Source organism: Desmodus rotundus, chromosome 3, assembly GCF_022682495.2.
Source record: "Desmodus rotundus isolate HL8 chromosome 3, HLdesRot8A.1, whole genome shotgun sequence".
NCBI classification, from domain to species: Eukaryota; Metazoa; Chordata; class Mammalia; order Chiroptera; family Phyllostomidae; genus Desmodus; species Desmodus rotundus.
The window spans coordinates 12,286,665-12,311,331 of record NC_071389.1 but is presented as its reverse complement, the minus strand read 5'-3'; the positions used below and the strand labels follow the sequence as shown (position 1 = coordinate 12,311,331).

The 24,667-nt window shown below is 36.0% G+C and overlaps 1 protein-coding gene across 17 annotated transcripts in view; it reads left to right on the top strand.

Moving 5' to 3' along the window:
• Nucleotides 1–24,667, top strand: part of EIF4G3 (eukaryotic translation initiation factor 4 gamma 3) — a 271,653-nt gene that overhangs the window by 142,468 nt on the left and 104,518 nt on the right. For 11 of the 17 annotated variants that reach the window (XM_053921191.1, XM_053921192.1, XM_053921184.1 and 8 more), the window contains 3 exons: nucleotides 2,778–2,875; nucleotides 5,020–5,142; nucleotides 19,528–19,636. In XM_053921191.1, the coding sequence (XP_053777166.1) occupies nucleotides 2,778–2,875; nucleotides 5,020–5,142; nucleotides 19,528–19,636 (330 nt within the window). The remainder of the gene's footprint in view (nucleotides 1–2,777; nucleotides 2,876–5,019; nucleotides 5,143–19,527; nucleotides 19,637–24,667) is intronic. The other 6 variants (XM_053921193.1, XM_024554320.3, XM_053921194.1 and 3 more) reach the window with 1 other exon arrangement.

The window sequence follows — 24,667 nt, the reverse complement described above, 5'->3', positions numbered from 1 at the left end:
ATTGCTATTTACCTAAATTTCATTTCATATAGGAAATGATATTTTAACAACAAAGGAGTAGGTCTGAATTTCAAAATAGGAACAGTCTTTTCCAAAGAAATGTCAAGTTGGTAAGCACATAGTGTTTGTGTGTGTATGTGTGTATTTGTATATTTCATGGTTATTATTGTATAAGTATTGCCTTATGTTATTATACCTTTTGTATAGACTGGGGTTTGGGGAAATACTGATCTCGAATAGGGGTCAGCATACTTTTTCTATAAATGGTGAGATAGTAAGTATCTTAGGCTTTGTAGGCCATGTAGTTTGTGTTGCAACTGTTCATCTCTACCTTTGTAATGGGAAAGCAGCCATAGAAATAAATAAAACTAATGTATGTGGAAGTCTTCCAGTAGAACTTTATTTACAAATAAATGACTGTGGACTAGATTTGGCCCACGGGCTTTAGCTGACAGAGCCCTGATCTAGACAGACTTAACCTAATTTCATGAAGAGGTCCAGGAACATTAAGTAACTTGCCTAATTCATAAGTGGTATATAAAAGTTATTCATATGTTCAATAGAATCATGAATTTTTAAAAAAGATTTTATTTATTTATTTGTAGAGGGGAAAGGAAGGAGAAAGAGAGGGAGAGAAACATCAATGTGTGGTTGCCTCTTGAGCGCCCCCTACTGGAGACCTGGCATGCAACCCAGGCATGTGCCCTGACTGGGAATCGAACCAACAACCCCTTGCTTCATAGGCTGGCACGCAGTCCACTGAGCCACACCAGCTAGGGCTCTAATGAATATTTTAAAATGTCCCTGACTATATAAGAAGTTGGATTAGTTTCTAAAAGAAAACTTGTTAGTTAGGGCAGAATACCTTTTCACCTGGGGTCCATTGTTGACTTAATGTTTTACTAATTGTGTTTAACTTCACTTTGTTGAGATTATCCTGTTCTGCCAGATTTAAACATTTGTTATTTATTGCTTGTGTATTATGTGGAAGTCTCGGTCTCAGTCATGTTGACTCAAAAACGTTTCATTAGCAGAATCTGATTTTTTAAGGGATGGTTCACCTTTTGGATCTTATTTCACTTAGCTCAAAAAATGTGGCACAGTAAGCAGATTGTATTGCTTCTCTAGCAGCATTTGAAACCAATTTTAGGGTTTTGTTTTTTGAGTTTTGGAGTTAGTGACATAGTAGAGTAGCATAAATCGCTTATTTGAGCTCTCCTTTGAGAATAGTTTGCTCACCACTGAAGGATAGCTAAGGGTTTTTTTCCCCTTTTTACTGTGAACTTACTGAAATCCCAAGTCATGTCCTCTGATTAGATCTTTTTCAAATCCAGTTTTCCAAATCTGATTGATATCTGCAGAGTCCTGGTGCTGCAAATAACACAACTTCTAAGAAATTTCCAGTTGAAGATTATGATGGTGGTGGGGATGGTGATGGTATTGTCATGTGACCAGAGTGATAGCAGAGCTAACATTATTTGACTCTTTGCTAAAATACCAATGATTTTACCTGTATCAACTACCTTCATAAACCTTTCTTTCCTTTTACTGTGACTCAGCTATTTGTGCTCCCACCAAAGGCCAGTCTTCCACTTGTGCGCTGGACCCTATCATGTACCCATTTAAGGTTATTATTCTAACAGTTCTAGTCTGTGTTTCCTACTCTACCATCTTTTTCTCGCTCTGCTGGATTAGTCCCATCAGCATACGGGTATATTTTTTTCAGTCCAATCTTTTTAAAAAATAACTGTTGGGTTTTTTTTTGTTTGTTTGTTTGTTTTTTTTTTGCTATAGCGTGTTTTTTGTGATCCTTACTGTAGCAAAACTCTTTAGAAAAAGAGTTATCTAAACTCGCTTTTTTCTTTCATTTTTTAAAAAATCTCATGCACTCTTGAACATACCCTAATCAGAATACGTGCCCCCTACCCTACCCATACAACTTTTGTCAAGGTCACTGGTGAATTCTACTTTGCTGAATCTTAGTTGACGACATCTCAGCATCATTAGACATAGTCAAACACTTTCCCCATTCTTGAACCATTTTCTTCATTTTGGCCACTGCCTTGGTTTTCTTTTTCATCTCCTTTGCTGGGTTTTCATCATAACTATCACCTCATGGTTTAAATGTTGTCCATATTAATTTCAAAGTGGATACCTGTTCTCTGATGCCAGACTTATGTCTCTTTCTGCCTACTTGGTATCTCCACTTGAAGGTCTAATAATCTCAAACTTTACACTTCCCAAACTGAACTCTTGATTTTTCTGCCCTCAACTCTACTCTTTCAGTTTCCCTCATCTCAGTAAGTAAATAAATAGCACAGTATATAGCACCTTCATTCTTTCACTTCCTAAGAAAAAAACCTTGAGAGGTTTCTTTAACACTGCTTTCTCTCACATGCCCACATCAGCAAATCTGTAAGTTTCATCTTCAGAACTTCCAGTGTCAGTAGTGGACCCTACAATAGACTTCTTAAAGCAGTGCTATAGTATGCTTAGTATTTGCAAAAGGTGACTCTAGTGGCAATCAGCAGGGATTGGTTATTTATTTGTTTTCATATCAGTTGCCAAAGAAAAGATAGGTGTTTATGAGTTTTTGGGAATAATTCCTTGACCACTTTATTAGCTGGAGGGGACCTAGTGGAAAGAGATGAATAAGAAGAATGCTTTTTTTTGTTACTTTTTAAAACTGTTGGTACAGTGGCACAGTGCCATTAATAATTTTATAGTGATTGATAAAATAACCGAATGCTTCTTTTTATTCTTTTCTAATTCCTTAGGAACGCCTTTTTACCCAAGTCAGCCAGTGTATCAGTCAGCACCTATCATAGTGCCTACGCAGCAGCAGCCCCCTCCAGCCAAGAGAGAGAAAAAAACAGTAAGAGATCTTTTTTAATTTTTCTTATTTTAAAATTAAATATCCATTCACTTACCAGATAAGTTTACTCACATTTGTAATCATTATTAGTCTTAGTTCGCAAATGACTGCCAATTTTTGTTCTTTTATATCCTCACCACCTAGGGGATTTATATGGGCATTTGACCAGAAGTTGCAAGTACCATTTGCTTTTTACCAATTTTCACCATGCACTCAGTTAGGCAAAATGATAACGTGCCCTCCACCTTCGGAACTGGGAGCATTTGGTCAGCTAAGGTCTTACTAAGTGGGAGGAATTTGAGCTTGGTTCTCACATCCTGATTGTTTTTTAACTGTAGTCCTAGTCAGCTCTGTATCCAAATACAAACTGATGGGAAGAAATAGCACAAGAGAAAATGAGCAAAACGTTAAGGACAACACATGAAAATCTTTGCTGTGGAACATATTTTAAGAAACAGAAAGCAGAATTTAGGAAATGTATTGTAATTGCTTTTAGTAAGTTATAGGGGCTTTTCCTCTATCTAGTAAGGCAGGCCCAAGAGAATGAGAGGGCAGTTGTAAAATGCACAGTGCAGAACACGATGTCGAATAGGGGCTTGTAATCTTTTGTCCATCAGAACACTCAAAATAGGCTGTGTTTATAAGAGACTTCCCCATTCACACAGATAAGATAGGTGACATGACTTTATAGCAATACTCTTGAAAATACTCTCATTTAATAAAAGCCAGTGGGTTCTTTATTATCAGAAACAAATTACTTGTGCATACATCCTGATAAGCGGGACATGCAGGTGTGTCATGGCACTGAAGTTGAGAAACTCTGCTTTGGAAGTGTTGCAACAGCTTGGCAGGTGTTGGGCCTGCACACTTGCAGAATGCAGGAAAGTTAAGAAAAGAGACAATGAAAATGGAGGACAGTAATAATAAATGTTACTGAAGAAAGTAGAACAGATGAAATAGAAGCAGTATTTAAGACTATATTAGGAACAAGCTTTTCAACCTGAAAAAAATAACTGATATTAGAAATCTTACTGAACAACCTACTTCCAAAAAAGCTTCAAGATCCAGATGGTTTAGTGAATTCTTCGAAATGTTCAAGAAACCAGGCCTACCTTGATTAACCTCTGGAGGTAGTGATAAGTCTTTGCCTCACACTGTCCCGGGGTGGAAGACCCAGACCTCGGTACTCTAGCTCTCTTATTTAACCATGTCTGCTGGCATCTGTATGCACAACTAGCCTTTAAAAAGAATTAAAGAAGAAGACCATACACCACAGGTGGCAAACACAAGGCCCACGGGCCAAATCTGGCCCTCCACCTTGTTTTATCCGGCCATGCACCTTGTTTCTACCCAGCGGCAGTGCCAAGCTCTTGCCTAACTGTTAAGGAGTAGTTACATTTATACAGTCCTAAAATTACATTCAGCCCTTTGAAGGCAACTGCGAGGCTGATGTGGCCCCTGGTGAAAATGAGTTTGACACCCCTGCCATACACATTGTTCTGCATCTTTCATCTTTCCTCTTATCAGTATATCCTGATGATCATTCCATAGCAGTACATGTAGATCATTCTCATTCTTTCTACCGGCTGTTCGGTAGTGTAAGGACGTGGCATGATGTTTTTAGTTACCATGTTTTTCATCATCCTTTAAGATGTTTCCGTGCTGCAAAAACATTGCAGTGAGAACCTTTACATACATATATAAGGTTATCTACAACACAAATTCCTTTTCCTAGACCCCAGGATATGTACATTTTTCATTTTGGTAGAGAACCATATAAGGCCTTTAAAACTATATTGTACAGAATAGCTTCCGTACTTTAAAACTATTTTATGAATCTTGTCTTAAGTTAAGCATTGTAAATAAAATCAGTCAATTTGGCAATGCTTAAAAGATGTGTTAACACTTTGCCTTTTTGACCTAGAAATTCAGTCAACTAAGTCTCATTTAGCTTGCTATTTTAATTAGTTCATGTCAGAGCTAATGGCCTATATTTCTTTGAATGACCCCGTATGGTTCTGTGATTGAAATAAAATAATATTTGACAACTTTTCCAGTTTTATACCTTTAATGCATTATATGCCTATAAATCTACTACATAGACACCTATCTGTAAATAATGACATCTTATTGTAACCTTATAGATAAGAATTCGGGATCCAAACCAGGGAGGTAAAGACATAACAGAGGAGATTATGTCTGGAGGTGGCAGCAGAAATCCTACTCCGCCCATAGGGAGACCCACATCCACACCTACTCCTCCCCAGGTAAGACAGAGTAAGCCATGATGGGTGATGGCGTGTATTTTTTCACTAATCTGTACTGAACTCTTTTATTTTTTCTATAGCTACTTCTGTACTTTCCATTTCCATCAGTTGTCTCATAGCCTCGAACATCTAAGTGATATTTAAACAGACATACTCTTTTCCTTTACAAATTGTCATAACTACAAATTTTTATTGGTAGTATTTCTGTGTATTGCCCTTACTTACATTCTGAGCATAGCTGTGACCACTTTTCCTAATGAACAGTTGTGTCATACCAAAAGGATCTGCATTCCTGTGGAAACTTCATCATTAAACGAGTGTTTTGTTTTCAGTGTGGAGTCTTAGGAGTTAAATGCTGCACACTACATTAATGTAAACAGAATGGTCGAGAATTTGAGCATTTGTACGGAACAGTCTTGTTTGAGATGATTGTGTTTCTCAGACATATTTAGATCTATTATATAGGTACACTTCTTACCTTTAAGTACCACATAAATGAGCTTCTTAAGTGGAAGGTGCCCTTTTTAAGTATTTACAGGGGTTAATAGTAAATTATATCACCTGAGCACCTTTTTTGTTCCTGTTGTAGAATGTGATTATTGTGGTCTTCTAAGAGTTCACTTTCTTGATTTTAGAAATCAAGACATTCTGAGAGGAGCAGGAGTTTAGTAAACTACAGCAGAGAATAGAATCCTCCAAATCTGACAGGATTTTTATTTTTTCACTGGTTTACTTTAAATTTTGTTACACCATTCAGAGGACATCAGTGATTTTCAGATCTTCGAAATACCTAAAGTGAAAGCCCAGCATACAAAACATAAAACCAAAGTTATTAGGAGTAGGGGGCTGCTTGCTTTCCCTTCTTTTGGTTAGATGGTAAGGTATTCCTCCGAGCCCAGTTTATAAACAAGTGATATGGATGATCAAATATAATGCATTTCAGGATAATAGACTATTAACTTTAGTAGCTTTTAAAAATTTTTCAAAGTTCTTAAAAATTATTAAAAAATTGAGATCACAAATACATGGGATTAAGCACAAAAAAAGTCATAGACACAGACAACAGAATGGTTTTGACCAGAGGGTTGGAGGAGGTAGAGTCGGGTAGGGGGCATGCATGGTGATGGAAGGAGACATGACTCGGAGGTGATGAGCAGACAGTACAGTACACAGGTGACATTTTATAGATTGTATACCTGAAACCTAATTTTATTAACCAGTGTCACCCCAATACATTCAGTAAAAGGGGAGAAAAATAAGACCCTGGATGGGTAACGCAGTTGGTTAGAGGGTTGTCCCCATATGCCAAGGTTGCAGTTTCAGTCCCCAGTCAGGGCACATACAAGAAGCCACCAGTGAATGCATAAACAAGTGGAGCAACAAATTGGTGTTTTCCTCTCTATCCCTTTCTCCTTCTCCTTCTGTCCCTCCCTCCCTCTTCCCTGTTCCTCTTTGTATTCCTCACCCTTCCTCTATCTCTAAAATCAATAAAAATAAAAAATTAAAAGAATAAATAAAATGCCATCTTTACCTAGGGGTGGAAGGGGAGGACAAATAACATGTTCATCGTTAGAGACCTTGAAAATCTGAGAATTTTGTGTAAGCCTAAAACTTGGGCCTTTGTGTAATGGTGGGCTTTGCTCTTAAATGACGATAGTCTCTGGCTGACATTTATCTCCGTTTTCCATGATCTAAAATAAGTATAATATATAACCATCTAGATATGTGAATTCTAAGATCATATTAATGATTGTTAATAGAATTTTTCACCATTCCCTGTTATTTCCCCAGGGATATTCCATGTCTGTAATGATCAAGGTGGCCTTATATTTAATAATGTCTCTGGAAGTAAAAATGGGACAAGCAGCATTTATACATTTAAATTGCCTACTCGTGCGCTCTGTTAGGTAGAGGCATATCATAGCAAAAATTTAGGATTGGTTATGTATGGCAGTCAAAGTTTGGTCTGTATTTTTCCACATTAATGAAAATATTATACTGTGAAGCCATACAGTTGACAACCTTTTATTGATTTGTATTTAAATTTTCAATTTGAACATGTGTTAGTGTATCTTTTTGCATTTTAATTCCCTGTAAGGTTGGTTTCTTTTTCTGTGATCTTAACAAGCTTGACCCCACGGTCTCCTGGTTATCCCTCAGTCCTTAGCCATTGAAATTCTTTTCCACTTTATCTTTCCTCAAGGATCACAGGCCTGAACACAGATATATTTGTTTGTGTATCCTAAAGCACATTACATGTACATTTTTATTTGATAAATGCCTTAAGTCAATAATTATGTTGGTAGTACTTTTTGAGGTGTAGTTATTATGAAGAATTGGTTTATTTTATTAGTTAATTTGCAATTTAATCCACAGTTACCAATCTGTTGTTTTTCCAAATGCATGAAATTTATGGAATGAACAAACAGCTTTTTAACAGAAACAGACACACTAGAAATATTTCACTTTCCAGAAATTCATACAGAGTAGTGCACATAGAGCAGGAGAGGCCTTCCCCGGTTAGTCAGGGCAGCAGTCATTACTGCCTGATGGTTACATTGTGTAAAACTCTTGTGCCAGTCTTTCAAAATCTCCGTTTATGTAAGAAATCTACAAGTTTTGAATGTTGGCAATGAATTCTACTATCAGATAGCACTATGCCAGCCAAAGAAATCCAATGAAGTTAAGCTTAAAAGCTGCTAGTTTGTCAGTTTCAGCCTAATTCTAGGTAGATTCTGAAGCACATTCTAATTAGTAAGACTGCAGAAGAGACAACTCTCTGCATCAGAATTTATGACTGAATAGTAAATGCTGTATTGCTTTTGGCCTCATGGATTACCTGCTTTGAGTCACAGTACATATGCCGTGAATAGCAAAGGCTTTCCCTGTCACTGAGGTTGTACCAGTCTCTTTAAGGGAGACCAAGGAAACTTACTATTACATAACTGGTCCTTCTATGGAGTGTGTACAGAGAATTATTGAAGTACCAAGTTGACCAAGTGACACAGAGTTGCAGCACAGACTCAAATATGTTGGAACACAGAAATCTGTTAATGGTGGTAGGTGACATAGTACAGGGGAGAGGTTTAAAGCTTTGGCTGAGAATCAGACATACTTGGTTTTAGGTCCCAGGTCTACTACCTAATTTTGTAACTTCAGCCAAGTTATTTAATATTCCAGAGCCTTAGCTTCCACATTTTAAAAAATAAGGAAAAGAAAGGCTATCATGTAGAATTACTATAAGGATTAAATGACATCAAATACTTAAAATTGCTTAAGCTAAGGGTATAATAAGCATCCAACAAATATTACCTGTTATCAGCATTGCACTTACTATTTTAGGAGGCACACATAATTACTGGAAGAGTCTAGGAAGCTTCACAGCAGAGATGCCATTTGATCTGCGTTCCCAGATTGCTATTCAGAAATGGAAAGAGAGAGGGTATTTAGGCAGAGGGGCATGATGTGCAAAAAAAAAGCATATCGAGGTGGGAAATTGGATGAAAGGATACAGTTGTCATTTCAGGTGATAAATTAGAAAGGCAGTTGAGGAAGAGAAAGCCAGAGAAATAGTAGTTGTTTACTAACTAATGATTATAAAAAAGGTGAATAAATTGGGACAGTTCTATAACTGAATGGGAATGCTATTAGTCATTTTTACTGGGATAGCAGGCATAAACCTGTACTGTCCTGGTAAACAGGGGTGCATGGTTACCCTATGTAAGTGAGAGGGAAGTGTCAGAAGTGACTCTTCAAGCTTAGATGCCTGGTTTTATAGTAACACATAGCATGGAGTATTCATGAGGATGTTTGAAGAGGCGGATAATGAGTTTGAATTTGGCAAGCAGTTGGGCTAAGAAGAGTTAATTGAGGGAAAATGCAGTGAGTTTATGTGAAGAAACAGGTTTTTTGTTTTGTTTTTTATGATTCTATTTATTTTTTAAGTGTATTTTATTCATTATGCTATTAAAGTCCCATTTTTTTCTCCCCTTTATTCCCATCCATACTGCACCCCACCTCCCACCAGCATTCCCCACCTCCTCACCCCCCGCCCCCTTAGTTCGTGTCCATGGGTCATTCATCTAAGTTCTTTGGCTTCTCCATTTCCCATACTATTCTTAATCTTCCTCCTGTACCTACCATTTATGCTTCTTATTCTCTGTACCTTTTCCCCCATTCTTGCCTCACCCCCTCCCCACTAATAACCCTCCATGTGATCTCCATTTCTGTGATTCTGTTCCTGTTTTAGTTGTTTGCTTAGTTTGTTTTTGTTAGGCTTAGTTGTTGATAGTTGTGAGTTTGTTGTCATTTTCCTGTTCATAGTTTTGATCTTTTTCTTAGATAAGTCCATTTAACATTTCATATAATAAAGGCTTGGTGGTGATAAACTCCTTTAACTTGACCTCATCGGGGAAGCACTTTATCTGCCCTTCGATTCTAAATGATAGCTTTGCTGGATAGAGTAATTTTGGATGTAGGTCCTTGCCTTTCATGACTTCAAATACATCTTTCCATCCCTTTCTTGCCTGCAAGGTTTCTTTTGAGAAATCAGCTTCTACTCTTATGAGAACTCCTTTGGAGGTAACTGTCTCCTTTCCTCTTGCTGCTTTTAGGATTCTCACCTTATCTTTAATCTTGAGTAATGTAATTAAGATGTGCCTTAGTGTGTGCTTCCTTGTGTTCAATTTCTTTGGGACTCTGAGCTTCCTGGATTTCCTGGAAATCTTTCCTTTGCCAGATTGGGGAAGTTTTCCTTCATTATTTTTTCAACTAAGTTTTCAATTTCTTGCTTTTCCTCTTCTCCTTCTGGATCCCCTATGATTCGAGTGTTGGAATGTTTAAAGTTGTACCAGAGGTTCCTAAGCCTCTCCTCATTTTTCTGAATTCTTTTTCTTCATTCTGTTCTGGTTGAATGTTTATTTTCTTTCTTCTAGTCCAAATCATTGATCTGAGTCCCGATTTCCTTCCTGTTACTGCTGGTTCCCTGTACATTTTCCTTTGTTTCACTTTGTATAGCCTTCACTTCTTCCTGTATTTCTGGGACCATACTCAACCAATTCTGTGATCATTCTGATTACCACTGTTTTGAACTCTGTATCTGATATGTTGCTTAGTTGTTTTTCTGGAATTTTAATCTATTTTTTCTTTTGGGACATATGTCTTTGTCTCTGAGCACCTGTTACATTGTAAGGGGTGGAGCCTTAGGTATTCACCAGAGTGGGGCAACCCATGTGGCTGTGTTTTGGTGCTGTATGTGGGTCCCAGTTTTCTCATCTGTATAGTGAGGGGTTGTACTATGTATTCTCAGCGTTCCCTTTTAGCTCTTAAATATTAAAGTGGAAAAGAAGGGGAAATTTTTGTTCCTTTGACTCAGCATCAAAATCTCTCAGCTAATATATCTGTTGCTGGCAATTAGACATCAGGAATATTTCTGTATTAAGAAGTGTGCTAGCTGTCTGAAAGTTGTGGGACTCTGTAGGGTAAAACTAAGTATATGAGGCTGTACAGCCAAGGTTTCCAAAATTGTCTGCTTCCAAAGGGATAGGGTTGTATATCAAAATCACTTACTTTTTAAATGAACTATAGACCTTCTTCCTCTTTTTACTCCCTTTTGTTCTTTCTTCTTTTCTGTGTTAAGAATTATTCTTACAGAGAAGCACAACTATAATTTAGGAGAGAGTCCTATGTCACAGGGTGCAGGGGCCGAGAAAAGGTTGGAAACTATGGATTGCTGGCACATCTAGGAAAAGATATAGCCTCTCCTGTCTTTGGGGAGGATTCAAAGTCAGCAGGTTATTCAGGTTTTTGAAGAGCTTCCTATAAACTTGATACCTAGAAACCTTAAAGAATTAGCACAGGGGTATTGATTTCATCAGGTGTGTCTCCAACAGGGTTTTGTAAAAATGTCCTGAATTTTTAATAAAACCAAGGTTCTCTACTTCAGTGCCTGTAGAAATTTCCTAAAGCAAGAAAACAAAATTTGACGTAAGGTCACTTTTGAGATACTTAATCTCCTTTTGGAAACCAGTGGAGCAAGTATGTGTTAAGTTGTTTTGGCATCCCAATAATGATCCACTTAAAGAGACACAGTAATGACATTACATTTTATTGTATTTAAAACGATTCTTTGTTTTTACTTGATCTATGTTTTTTAATGAATCTTCAACACATTTTGTGAAAGCCTTTGCTGTTATAGTGGTATGATTTTACCTTAGATACTCTAATTATGAATCCTAATAATAAAGAAAGCATTGATGTGGATCCCAGCCCGTGGGACCTGTGTGTGGTGGCAGCAATGGAAAAATACACATGGCCTACAGAAATCCTGTGCAGAAAAAGGGGCAGCATGGCCACTCTCTAAGTGAGAGGGCCAGAGAGAGCCTAAGAGAGCCCAGCCCCTGCCTGGAGAGGCTTTTATTGTTTTTCTGGGCACATTACATGGAGGATGGTCCTCATTTACTATGCACAGGTTCGCTGTAGGTGATTACCTTTTTCAGACAACAAAGGACACAATGCTGCAAATTACTTCAAAGAGGAGGATGTTACAGATCAAGGGGGAAAGTGGTTGAACTGGTTATACTCCATACTTGGGAGGTTTAGCACAGACTTTAGGAAGTTAAAGATACTCAGTAAACATTTGCTGCCTCAATCCAGGGTGAGGGAGTTTTAGCAAAAGCAAGTCTCATAGCAGCCTAGGTACAATGCAGGCCTGATTCCCCACGGGAGAACCTGTCCATGGGCGTGGGTCCTGTGTGCCGGACCTTGCACCCACTGGCTTTTCCAAGTGGGAGCTGGACTATATTTCCAACACATGGAACAGTTCCCTATAAAGCGTGAGTTGAGTTTTTGCATGTATTGCAAAATTCCTATCCCTTACTGCTTACTGCCAGTCAGGCAGTAAACATTGGTATTGCAGCTTATAGTCATCTAGCAACTATAATTATAGTTGTAGGGGATCACCAGTATTCTTAACAGATCTCAAGAAACTATTAGATTTAGTCTTTTGTCTATTATTGAAAATGCGCTTTCATAATTAAAATGATAAGAGTATCGTGTGTATAAAAATTATAAATCTTCATTGGAAAATAAGAATAGTAAAGAAAGAAATTGTAATCCTAAATCTTGCTGAAAGCTAACCATTTTTTACTAGTTGGTGAACATATATGCATATATACATATCCATACCTATAATTTTATATATTTAGGTTCATGCTATTTTATAACTACCCTTCTTTTCCCTTGTGATCATGCAGAAGTGTTCACGTTTGACTTAGGTATTATAATTTTTAAGGCTACATAGTATTTCTTTGTTTGGAAGTGCTCTAGTTTATTTAATTGATGGGTATTCCTATTCTTTCCTGTTTGTCACTAATATAAACAATGCTGTGATGAACAAGTTTGTGTGTTATTTTTAGGCTATGGCTTGTGACCTACTCTCCTGAAATGAACCAGTTACATACACTTTTCTTACATCATTTAATCTGCATGATAGATTAAAAATATTTCATTTAATTTTTATTTATTGATTTGTGGAGGTAAGAATTTTCGTCTGTACTGGTTATTTGTGTGTATGTATGAGTTATCCATGTCTTTTGTACGTGTTTCTTTTGAAATGATAATTTTTTTCTGGGTTGATGATTATTTTCTGACTTACAAGTGTTCTTTACACATTAAAGAAGTCCAATTGACATATTTAATATCTTTTTCTAGTTTGATGATTGCTTTAACTTTGTTAGTAGTACCTTTTGTCATTAGACTTTAGAAGTTTCAAATTTTTAATATTCTCAAATCCTTGTGTTTTCCTAAATAATTAATGATTGGGACTAATACGTTTAAAGATTTTTCCCACCCAAGATAATAAAACTACTCATATATATTTTCTTCTGGGACTTAGATTTAATTATTTTACCTTCATCTTTGCTTGATGTATAAATTATTTTGATACAGTGAGGTTTCGATTCTGCTTTTTTTAAAGAAAGACCTTGCTCTTATTTCAGTATTATTTATTAAATAGTTCATCATTGCCTCCTTGGTTTTAGATGTTGTTTAATTATTTACTGAGTTTTTATGTATACATTTTAAATTTAATTTATCTATTCTAATACCATTATTAGAATATTATCTTGCCCACTCTCTATCTATGAGTCTCTCTGTATTTTGCTTGTTCACTTGTTTCTTTAGATTCCACAAATGAGTGAAATCATATGACACTTGTTTTTCTCTGCCTGGCTTATTCCACCTAATGTTTTACAGGTCCATCCATGCTTTCTCAAAGGGTAAAATTTCTTTCTGTTTTTGGCCGAGAAGTAGTCTGTCATGTGAATGTACCCCAGCTTCTTTATCCACTGGTCTACTGATGGACACTTGGGCTGCTTCCATTATCTTGGTGATTGTAAATAATACTGCAGTGAACATAGGGGTGTATATATTCTTTCTAATCAGTGTTTCAGATTTCTCTGGATAAATTCCCAGAAGTGGAATTGCTGGGTCATGAGGCGGTTCCATTTTTAGTTTTTTGAGGTAACTCCATACTGCTTTCCATACAGTGGGTGCGCCAGTCTGCTCCTACCAACAGTACGTAAGGGTTCCCTTTTCTCTACATTCTTGCCAACACTTGTGAGATGATTTATTTTTTATTGTTTACTTTAGGTCCATCATGATATCTTTTTTTATTGTTTATTCTATTACATTCGTCCCAATTTCTTTCCCTTCCCCCCCTCCACCCAGCCTCCCCCTCTAGCCCACTGTCAATCCCCTCTCCGTTGTCCATGAGTCATTCATACATTTTCTCTGACTATTCCCTTTCTCTTCCTTCCACCAGCCCCCTTCCCCCAGTCCCCTCCTACAGTTATCAATCTGTTCCATGTTTCCATGTCTCTGGTTCTGTTTTGCTCATTAGTTTATTTTGTTCATGAGATTCCAGTTATAAGTGAGGTCATATGGTATTTGTCTTCTGCCAGCTGGCTCATTTTGCTTTAGCATAAAAGTCTCCAGTTCCATCCATGCTGTTGGAAAAGGTAGGACTTCTTTTTGTTGCTGGGTAGTATTCCAGTGTGTAAATGTACCATGGTTTTTTAATCCACTCATCTACTGATGGACACTTGGACTGTTTCCAGCACTTAGCTATTGTAAATAGCTGCTGTGAGTGTAGGGGAGCAATAAGTTCCTTTGAATTGGTGTTTCAGGATTCTTAGGGTATATTCCCAGCAATGGAATTGCTGAGTCATAAGACAGTTGCATTTTTAATTTTTTTAGGAAATTCTGTACTGTTTTCCACGGTGGCTGTGACAGTCTGCATTCCCACCGTCAGTGCACTGGGGTTCCCTTTTTTCCACATACTTGCCAGCACTTTATGTTTGTTGATTTATTAATGATAGCCATTCTGACAGGTGTGAGGTGATATCTCATTGTGGTTTTAATTTGCATTTCTCTGGTGATTAATGACATTGAGCATCTTTTCATGATTATTGGCTATCTGTATGTCCTCTTTGAAGAAGTGTCTGTTCAGGTCCTTTGCCCATTTTTTAATTAGAGTGTTGGGGGGTTGTGGTGTTGAATCGTATAAGTTCTTAATAAATTTTGGATGTTAACCACTTATCAGATGTATCACTGGTGACTGTTATCCCAGTCAGTGGGTTGTTTTTCATTTTGTTTATTGTTTCTTTTGCTGTGAAAAAAACATTTTAGTTTTATGTAGTTAATTTTTTTCTTTTGTTTCCTTTGATCGAGCAGATACCTATATCAGAAAAAATATTGCTATATGTCCAAGATTTTACTGCCTATGTTTTCTCCTAGGATTTTTATGGTTTCAAGTCTAACATTTAAGTGTATGGCATAAGAAGGTGGGCTGGTTTCATTTTTTTGCAAGTATATATCCAATTTTCCCAGCACCATCTACTGAAAGACTGTCTTTACCCCATTGTATGTTTTTGCCTCCTTTGTCAACTGTTAATTGGCCATAAAGATACGGGTTTACTCCACCTGAGTTCTCTTGTTTTCTGTTCCATTGATCTATATGTCTGTTTTTATGCCAATACCATGCTGTTTTGATTACTATGGCCTTGTAATATAGTTTCATATCAGGTAGTGTGAGTCCTCCAACTTTGTTCTACTTTCTCAAGTTTGCTGTTGCTATCCAGGGTCTTCTGAGGTTCCATACAAATTTTTGTAATATTTGTTCTCGTTCTGTGGAATATGCCATTGATATCTTGATACAGATTACTTTGGGTAGAATGGTTAATAATAATGATGTTAATTCCTCCTATCCATGAATATTGTTAGTTTCTTTCTTCAGTGTCTTAAATTTTTTTGCATATAGGTCTTTTACCTCCTTAGTTAAATTTATTCTCAGATATTTTATTCTTTTTGAAGCAATTGTGAATGGGATTATTTTCTTAGTTTCTCTTTCTGGTAGTTCATTTTTGGATGTAAACATGCAGCTGATTTCTAGATATTTATTTTGTACCCTGCTACTTTACTGAATTTATTTATCAGTTCTAGTAGTTTTTTGGTGGAATCTTCAGAGTTTTCTATATACAGTATGATCTGCAAATAATGACCATTTTACTTCCTTTCCAATTTGAATGCCTTTTATTTCTTTTTTTATTTAAAGCCTAGAAGTATGTATTTTTTAATTTTTTTACTGTTATTCTGTTACAGTTATCCCAGTTTTTAAATTTCTTCTTTATTTATGTCTGATTGCTGTGGCTGGGACTTCAAATACTATGTTGAATAGAGTGGTGAAAGCAGGCATCCTTGTCTTATTCCTCATCCGAAGGGAAACATTTGTAGTTTTTGCCCATTGAGTGTGATGTTGGCTGTGTGTTTGTCATATAGCAGCCTTAGTTTCTTCCATCGCTGCCATTGTAGCATGAAAGCAACCATATATAATATGTAAATGAATGTCTGTGCGTTGTTCCAATAAAACTTTATTTACGGATACTAAAATTTAAGTTCCCATACTTTTCATCTGTCAAAAAATATTATTCTTTTGATTTTTTTCACCAACTATTTAAAAACATAAAAAGTTTTTATCTCATGGGCCATAGTTTGGTGACCCCCCTGTTTATAATTACCTCTGTATTTAAGCATCATGTCATGTACAGGATTAAAATAGATAGTAAAGGAAAGTGGCCCCAGAGTAGAAAAAATATGGGCTTTGTAAAGAGAAGTGAATTTTAAATTGTACAATGAAGTATTTAAGGACAATTCAAGATTTTGTTGCCTATTTCACCTGTTGGTAAACACTGTTTAAAAAGTTAATTCCTACATTATTTGGGCCCAAATCTACTATTATCCCTTAAGGTTAGTACTTCAAATTTAATATATAAATCTCAACAGAATAGATTCTCACATAGAATTTATAAAGGAAATACATTTATTGGATAATGTCAGGTGTCTAGTATCTTGCCATACTTTAAGTTCCTTTATCAATATAATTGAAAAACATTTAAAAAAATTTTCTGCCAATCAGACCTTTAACTCTGACATCCTGGTCATCTTTATTGAATTAGTTTATATTTTGATACCAGTTGCCCTTTCAGAATTAGTTGGGTTTCTTTTTAAGATACTTTAAAAAGATTTTATTTATTTATTTTTTTAGAGAGAGGAAGGGAGAGAGAAAGAGAGGGAGAGAAACATCAATGCGTGGTTGCCTCTCACACCCCCTTCCGGGAACCCGGCCTGCAACCCAGGCATGTGCCCTAGACCGGAAATTGAACAGGCAACCCTCTGATTCGAAGTCCAGCACCCAACTACTGAGCCGCACCCCGCACCAGCCAGGGCCAGAATTAGTTTTTATAAATTTTCATACCCCCCAATAATGAAAGTGACTGAAATGCAGTGATTTTGAAATTCCTTAAAATATTTTCTCCAATGTAGATCATATACCTAAATCTGTAGGTACTCAAAAGCTTTATTTCCTTATTGGGATAAAAATTCATATAGTCTTAGATGTGATGATTTGAGTCACAGTGTCCAGTGTGTTTCCTGATTTTTCTGACTAATAAATTAGATAAAATAAACCATTATTGTTTGTGCTCTGGAAAAATTAGGAACTCCTCTGTAAGAGACTTTATAGTTATTTCATTAGGAGAGAAGAGATGAAATTAGAGGTTAAGCTAAAATTTGAGTTTATCCTAAATTAGACTCTAAAACACGATGAAAGTATTGAATTATATAGTATGTTCATATGTTACTGTTTTCTTGGTACTATCAGAGGCTTAGAGAATGTTAAAGCTGAAATAATATTTAGTGCCTTTTCATTTTACAGCTAAGGAAACAGAGAAGTACTTGTCTAGCATTTTTTGGCTATATAACTATGAACTAGCTACCTGAATTTGGAACTGTGATTTAACCATGTTATTTCATTCCTTTCTTATAAATGCTTTATACATAAGATCTTCTTAGGGCTTTGTTCATTTAAAAATGTCTATGCAGTTGTCTCTTTACAATATCACTGAAGTTATTTTAATCTTAGATGGAAAAATTCTATAATCTATACATATTTATAGGTATCAGTAGCCTTTTACTGTCTTAAACATCTCACTTTATGTATGGATGTCACTTTGGTGACCTACTTTTCAGCAGTGACCTTTTTTTTTTTTTTTTTTTTGGCTACTAATTTCCTAAGCAATTGGAATAGTTAATATTATCTTCCTTTCAGGTAAACGACACAATTTACAGTTCTTTCTTTCTTGGGATATGTGGATAACTTCAATAAGTGCTAAATAACATAGAGTCTTTCCATCGCTCTGGAGCTATTTTCAGTCATAAAGTTTAACTGAGTTCTTATTTTTATCTATAGCTATGAAGCCATTCTAATTTTTGTATTTTAACAATACAGTTCTTTTCCCACTGAAACTAAGGACCTAAAGTAATCATGATACTATTGTTCACTTATTTGGCTATGATTCAAAGTGAAAACAGTAACTTCATTTTATGTATGTGGAAATATAGTTTTAGCAGTCTTCATTTAAAAGTAATTGTGGAATGTGAGCAGTTTCATGATCTAATAAATAGATGAAATAGTCTTTTCCCCAATCCTGTCTGTAATAACATAAATGGTATGTCTAAACAGATATATTTTACTTTGTTTCCACTGTATGTGAGACTTAACTGACATGAAAATAATTTTTTATTAACTCCTATTTCAAAAAAGATTTTATTTATTTTTAGAGAGGAGGGAAGGGAAACAGGAAGAGAGGGAGAAAAACATTGATGTGAGAGAGAAAAATCAATTGGTTGCCTCTTTCACCCGCCCTGACAGGGACTGGACCCACAACCCAGGCATATGCCCTGGCCAGGAATTGAACCAACGACCTTATACTTTTCAGAATGATGCCCAACCTACTGACCCACACCAGACAGGGCTTAACTCCCACTTTTAAGTGGCCCTGTCCATCCCAAAACATTCACACCTTAACCCTCCCCCCCCCAAATCCAAAACAAACAAAAAAAATCATAATTGTGCAGGGAGCTCTGCTCTGACAGCACTGATGGAATTCAGTGCAGGAGACTGTATCCATCAAACAAGGACCTTAGATCTCCGAGGAGAGACACTGCTTCGTTTTGTGGCTTTTTTGTGACCCTCAAATCCAGAACAAATACCTCTGCCTGGAATGTGATGTAGAATGAGCGTTACTGTCCTTTGTTGTGTAATTCTTGTTCCCTCTAAGTTGAACAATGGCTGCAGTTTTTCAGTTTACTCTGCTAGGATTTGGTTGGGCATTTTTATTTCATTATACTGGCTGAATGAAAAAAAAGTTTCTGCTAAGCTTTGAAGAGCCAGATGTTTTATTCAGATTTCTGACTGTAAGTGCCTTTAGAGACTTTGCAAGTTGCATTTCACCTATGTGACTATTTGGACAAATGACAACAGTTACCACTCAGTATTTCATTGAATCAGTGAACTGGTTTTAAAACCTGTCATGATTTGTTTGGCTTGTGGCAAATGAACTACTTTGCTAGGTATTTTGTAAATGAAATTGACCAAACCCCTTTGGTCCTTCCTTGACTGGGAGGATGTTAAACTCTCTCTCGGAAGTAACGTCTATTGTTAGGTTGAAAGTCTGTTTCTCCTTAGAAGGAACACTGGAGAATTCATTGTACTAATGTTTGTTGTGCTGTCTTCTCTTTCTGTGGTTAATAGTAATCATATCTTTTCCTTCCCCTTTTCTGCTGCCCCTTTCCTTTTCTTCCCCATCTTCCCATGTACTTTTCGAATTTATTAAACTGGCCTATATATTTTTCCTTGCTTTTTTTTTTTTTTTTTTTTAATTTTGATCTCCTGTCCCACTCTGTCTTCCCCACTTGACTTGGGTTCCATATTGCTAGTTTTTATGTTCGCACGCTCATTATCACCCTTTTTTGTACTTCAAATCCCAGCAGCTGCCCAGCCAGGTCCCCGAGCACAGCCCTGTGGTTTATGGGACTGTGGAGAGCGCTCATCTTGCTGCCAGCACCCCTGTCACTGCAGCTAGCGACCAGAAGCAAGGTTTGTGTATGACTGTTTTCCTCCCTCTTTTAGTCCCTTTTTGTATTAATGTATTGCCCTTAGCATTGAACAGTAAGATTAAAACATTTGAGGATTACTTAGATACCCACTTGTAAAGAAAGCTTTGAGTTGGAAAATCAAAGTGTTCAACATCTAGGAGAGTAAAGTAGGGATGATTCCTAATATTATTCTCTATATTTTATTAATGCCTCATTGTCAATACATATTTGTAGCAGCTTAGCTGCCTTAAACTTTTTTTGTAACAATGTTGGGAGAATAAGTCAAAGTATATATTGCTTTACAAGAATAATACAGTTTAATTTATATATTCAATATGTTCCTGTGTATCCTGCTATTTTAAAAACATAAAATGTTTCTTATAAATTTGGCTTCTGTGGCCTCAGTTGGAGACAGTACTAAGTTCCAATCCTGACTCCATCATGCACTCACTGCTTGTCTTGGTGAGTCATTATGCTGTGGATCTTAATGACTTCACTTAGAGAGTGGAATAGAGAAGACCTGCCTCTCTGGGTTGTTGCGGGGTAAGCCTCGTCGGATCTCCTGCCTAGTTGGATTTAGGTTGACCTTGGCTAAAATTAGGTAGCAATTCTCACCAGGTGCTGGGGGAAGCAAGTGACTTTGAGCATGCTATTGTAATGTTTCTGATCATTCTAAGAATAAGTGGAAATTATATTTGTTTTCCAATTTTTTGTTTAAACCCTTTAATAATCTATACCTGGCTGTTAGTAAATACACTTTCTAAAAATTATTCTTTAAAAAGCATTTGGGAATTGGCACATAATCAAAGTGGAGTTATTTAATATTACTGGGTTTTTTACTGGACTGCAAGGTAATGATACATAAACACCTAGTGTGCCAAATGATGTATTGTATAATTGTATACCTGAAACCTATGTGATTCTATTAACCAGTATTACCCCAGTAAATTCAGTTAAAAAGCAACTTCTGATGTATACTTTCAGTGTTGTTTATAGGATACAAATATGATTGTAATTTTTCCCCTTGAGTATTGAGGAGTCTAGTAAACTTGAACAGAGATAAGTCCTATATTGTATTCATTTTACAAGATAATTTTAGACCAAAAGGTGGATAACAAATTCTAACTTGTCATGCTTCTGAAGGTTGCATTGTCAGATACTTCTCTCAGCATTATTCAGAGTTAGAGACTCCTGCATGTTTGAAGCTACATTTTTTAATATTAAAGTCATTCACCTTGTGGGAGTGCAGTTCATAGGTATTGTGGAAAGTCACTTCCTACCTCCAATGATCAAGCAGTTTTGGGTCAAAATCCAGAATGGTTTCAGTCTCAGTGGGGAATAATTTTCAAGTTACTCCCTTCAAAACTTTACTTCATTACTTTTGCAGAGTTACAGTTCTTTATTTAGAATTACGCTAAGCATGCTGAATACTTAACCATGCAAAAAGCCCTTAAATACTAGGTTGGCCAAAAGCCTTATATGTTTTTTTTCCATAAAAGAAAAGAGCACATTTTTTCATTTTCACCGATAACTTTCTGGTTTTTTTATATTTTGAGTATGTTGGGTATCCCCTGCATGGTCTGACTTCGATTGTTCTCAGTTAATGTCTCAGTTTGATCGCTTTCAACTTCACCGGTCTACCCGGCCGTGGAGCATCGTTCAGGGAGAAATGTCAGCACGAAACTCCGCAAACCACTTTTGACATGTTCGATCAGTCACAGCACCTTCTCCATATGTTGCACAAATCTTTTTTCGTGTTTCAGTTGCATTTTTACCTTTCTTGAAATAATGAAGTATAATATAATGAAAATGTTGAGTATTTTCTCCCATCTTCAATATTAAAATGACTACACAAAAATTCACCAATTTTGATAAGTTTTCTAAACAATGCATGCTGATATGACAGCTGTCACAATACAGTCTAACAAAACTGTTTCGAATGAAATCCAAGATGACTAAGCACTATTAGAGCCATCTTTCGGAAGAAAACAAATGAACTTTTGGCCAACCCAGTATATCCTCCACGCAGACTGTCTCTATAGCTGGGCCATGATAAAGAATTCATAGTATTCCTCGATGATTATAGCTCTGACCAGCTAAGTTTTTAGGTTATTAGAAGGAAGAATGCAGAATTTTTGGTTTCTTCTAGTTTTGCGTGCTTAGTGGAAATTGAATGATAAAGTCAGCGTTTAAAATTGATGTATGATATAGATACGGGTGAATTAGAAATATATTTAGGTTATCTTGATGAAAAACAACTTTCATCTTCAGTAAATTTCAGAGAGCTGACAAGTAATTCTTCGGGAGTGCTGCTGTCTTCTTAATACCATCTCTCTTTCCGTAAACTCAGTAGTAGTTATAATTTTCTGTTTGAAATTCCACCAACAACTTGCCAACACGTAGAATAGTTTTCAGAGGAGTATTGTTTTTTTTAAAAAAAACTAAATGTATGTAATTCAAATAACATTAGAGCTTACCATTTTTCAGAAAATAATTTTTAAGAAATTTAAAATTTTAAACTGTAGATTCCTTTCGAAATTAAAGAAACAAAATATAGTATTTTCAAAGATTACTATTGTACTATACCATCAAATTGATTTTTCTCTTCAATGGAAATGTTATTTCTGAGGATTTTTCACTGGGTAACAGAATCCCATGTTAGTGCCAAAGTCCCCCACCAACTTGACTCACCTGAATACCTCTTTTTCATAAGCCTTTTGTTTTCTAAATTGGAAGAATGTGGAATTTGAAATCATTTGCAGGTTCTAGCACTTGATGCCTATATGACCTTGGACCTGTGATTTAATTTCTAAACCCTAGTGTGTTCAGGTTCCCCTTCTATAAAATAGGAACATAATTGTTTCTACCCCAGTGGCCGGTAAAAAAATTCCAGGACACTATGTATGTATGGTATTTGACCCAGTTCCTGGCACATAATAAGTGCTTATTTAATAAATATTAGCTGCCATTATTAAGCTTCTGGTTTTCTGGAGTTTTTGACATGAATAGCCAGAGTGGTTACATGAAGACCTAAAGGTGCAGGAAAAGACCACAGCTTGGTTTGTAGAGAGAGAGACTGTTAAGTGGATTAAAATATTCAGCTGGTGTTGATTGTATAAAGACAGTTTAAATGATTGTTGTTTGATATTTGGTAAGGAGCATTCTCCCTAGTGTGTTCCAGATGTGGTATGAATAATTAAATATAAATAAAAGGTTTTGTGCCTTAGTCTTAGTGTCTTTTGAAAGCAGTTGGTGTAGGGTAGGCATTCAGTGAATTGTATTCTGTTGCAATTCAGTCATTTATAGCAGTGTAGTCAGTTGGGGCTCTTCTGGCATTTTTAGGACAGGACTGTTCTCACATTGCAAGATGCTCACTATTCCTGGTCTCTGCTCATTAGATGACAGTAGCACTGTCTCAGTCACGTGAGACTCATGACACCCAAAAGGTTTCCATCTAGGCAGTTGGTCCCCTCACCATACAAGAATAGAGTAGTAGTCATCTTTCCTAGATGACATTCATAATATTAATTACAGATAATGAGAAAGAAAAAATATTTTATTGTCCAGGTCCATTATTAATAAACTGTCCTAGACTTTCCCATATGCATTTATGTTAGTATTACATATATATATATATATATTTAAAGATTTTATTTATTTATTTTTAGAGAGATGGGGATGGGAGGGAGAAAGCGAGGGAGTGAAACATCAATATGTGGTTGCCTCTAGCATACCCCATACTGGGGATATGGTCTGCAACCCAGATATGTACCCTGACTGGGAATCAAACTAGTGACACTTTGGTTCTCAGGCCTGTGCTCAATCCACTCTCAATCCACTGACCTACACAAGCCAGGGCTGTATGTTAGTATTATATATTTTTAAGTTACTAAATTAGGCTTATGCTCTATATACAGCTTTGTGCTCTGCTTTTTAAAAAATGTATCTTTTATTGTAAACAACTTTCCATATCATTAAATACACTTTTAAAAGCCTATTTTAAATAATTACATAGTACACTGTGATATGCCCAGACCATTAGTTCTTTAATAAATCCCCCATTGTTATATATTTAGTCTATTTCCCTTTCTTTGCTATTATAATGTTGCCTTAAATATTTCAGACCTCTTTTTTCACTCTTGCATGATTATTTCCTTAGGAAAAAAATTTTTAAATGGGATTTTCACAAGTTCATAAAAATAGCCAAATGTTATAAACATTTTTAATGCAGGGTATTAGATTTCAAATTATCTTGGCTCTGCAAAGTATAATCTTAATAATAAAATCAATGTTCCTTATTTAGATCTACTGTATTGTACTTTTCAGCTTTCTATATTAAAGCTTTAATGAGTGAATTAAAGAACCTTCAATTCATTTCAGAATGAGGAGCTCTCAAAGTTAACTTGCTGTTTCTAATTTTTAAAAGTTAATGTCAGATTTTTCTCAGGAGTATATACAAGTTTCAGTCCTAGGTCTCCTTTTGTTTAAATATTTTTAGTATCAGAAATTTTATTCCCTAAATTAATAATTGAATTGACATACTCTTTATTATATTGTTAATGTGAGAATTATTATTTTTCACTGTTTAATGTACTGCATCTAGGTATAAAGATGTCCTTTTACAAAGGTATTGTGAAGTCGGGGACTGACCCATGTAGCAGTCACTCCAGTGACTTGGAAATTATTTTCATCAGAGATATTTTAATAAACATGTATTTACTATATACATGGCATGTATATACACACACACATATACACATGGCCTAGTACATAGGTGGCATATATATATATAATGCATATAATAGATATATTTTTTGAAATCCTTCTGTCTCTTTCTCTGGCACTTAGTCTGAGGGATTTGGCAGTGAGAGCCTGTTGATCTTTCTTCTTCACTACGATAAGTGGGCAAGGTCCACTGAAGAAGCACTGGCCTTTATGCCCATAAATTAAAGTGAATTTTAAGCCAGGTAAAAGCAGGTGCAGTAAAATGAGCCTTGATGAACAGCTCTTTGGTAATATTTACTATCTGTTT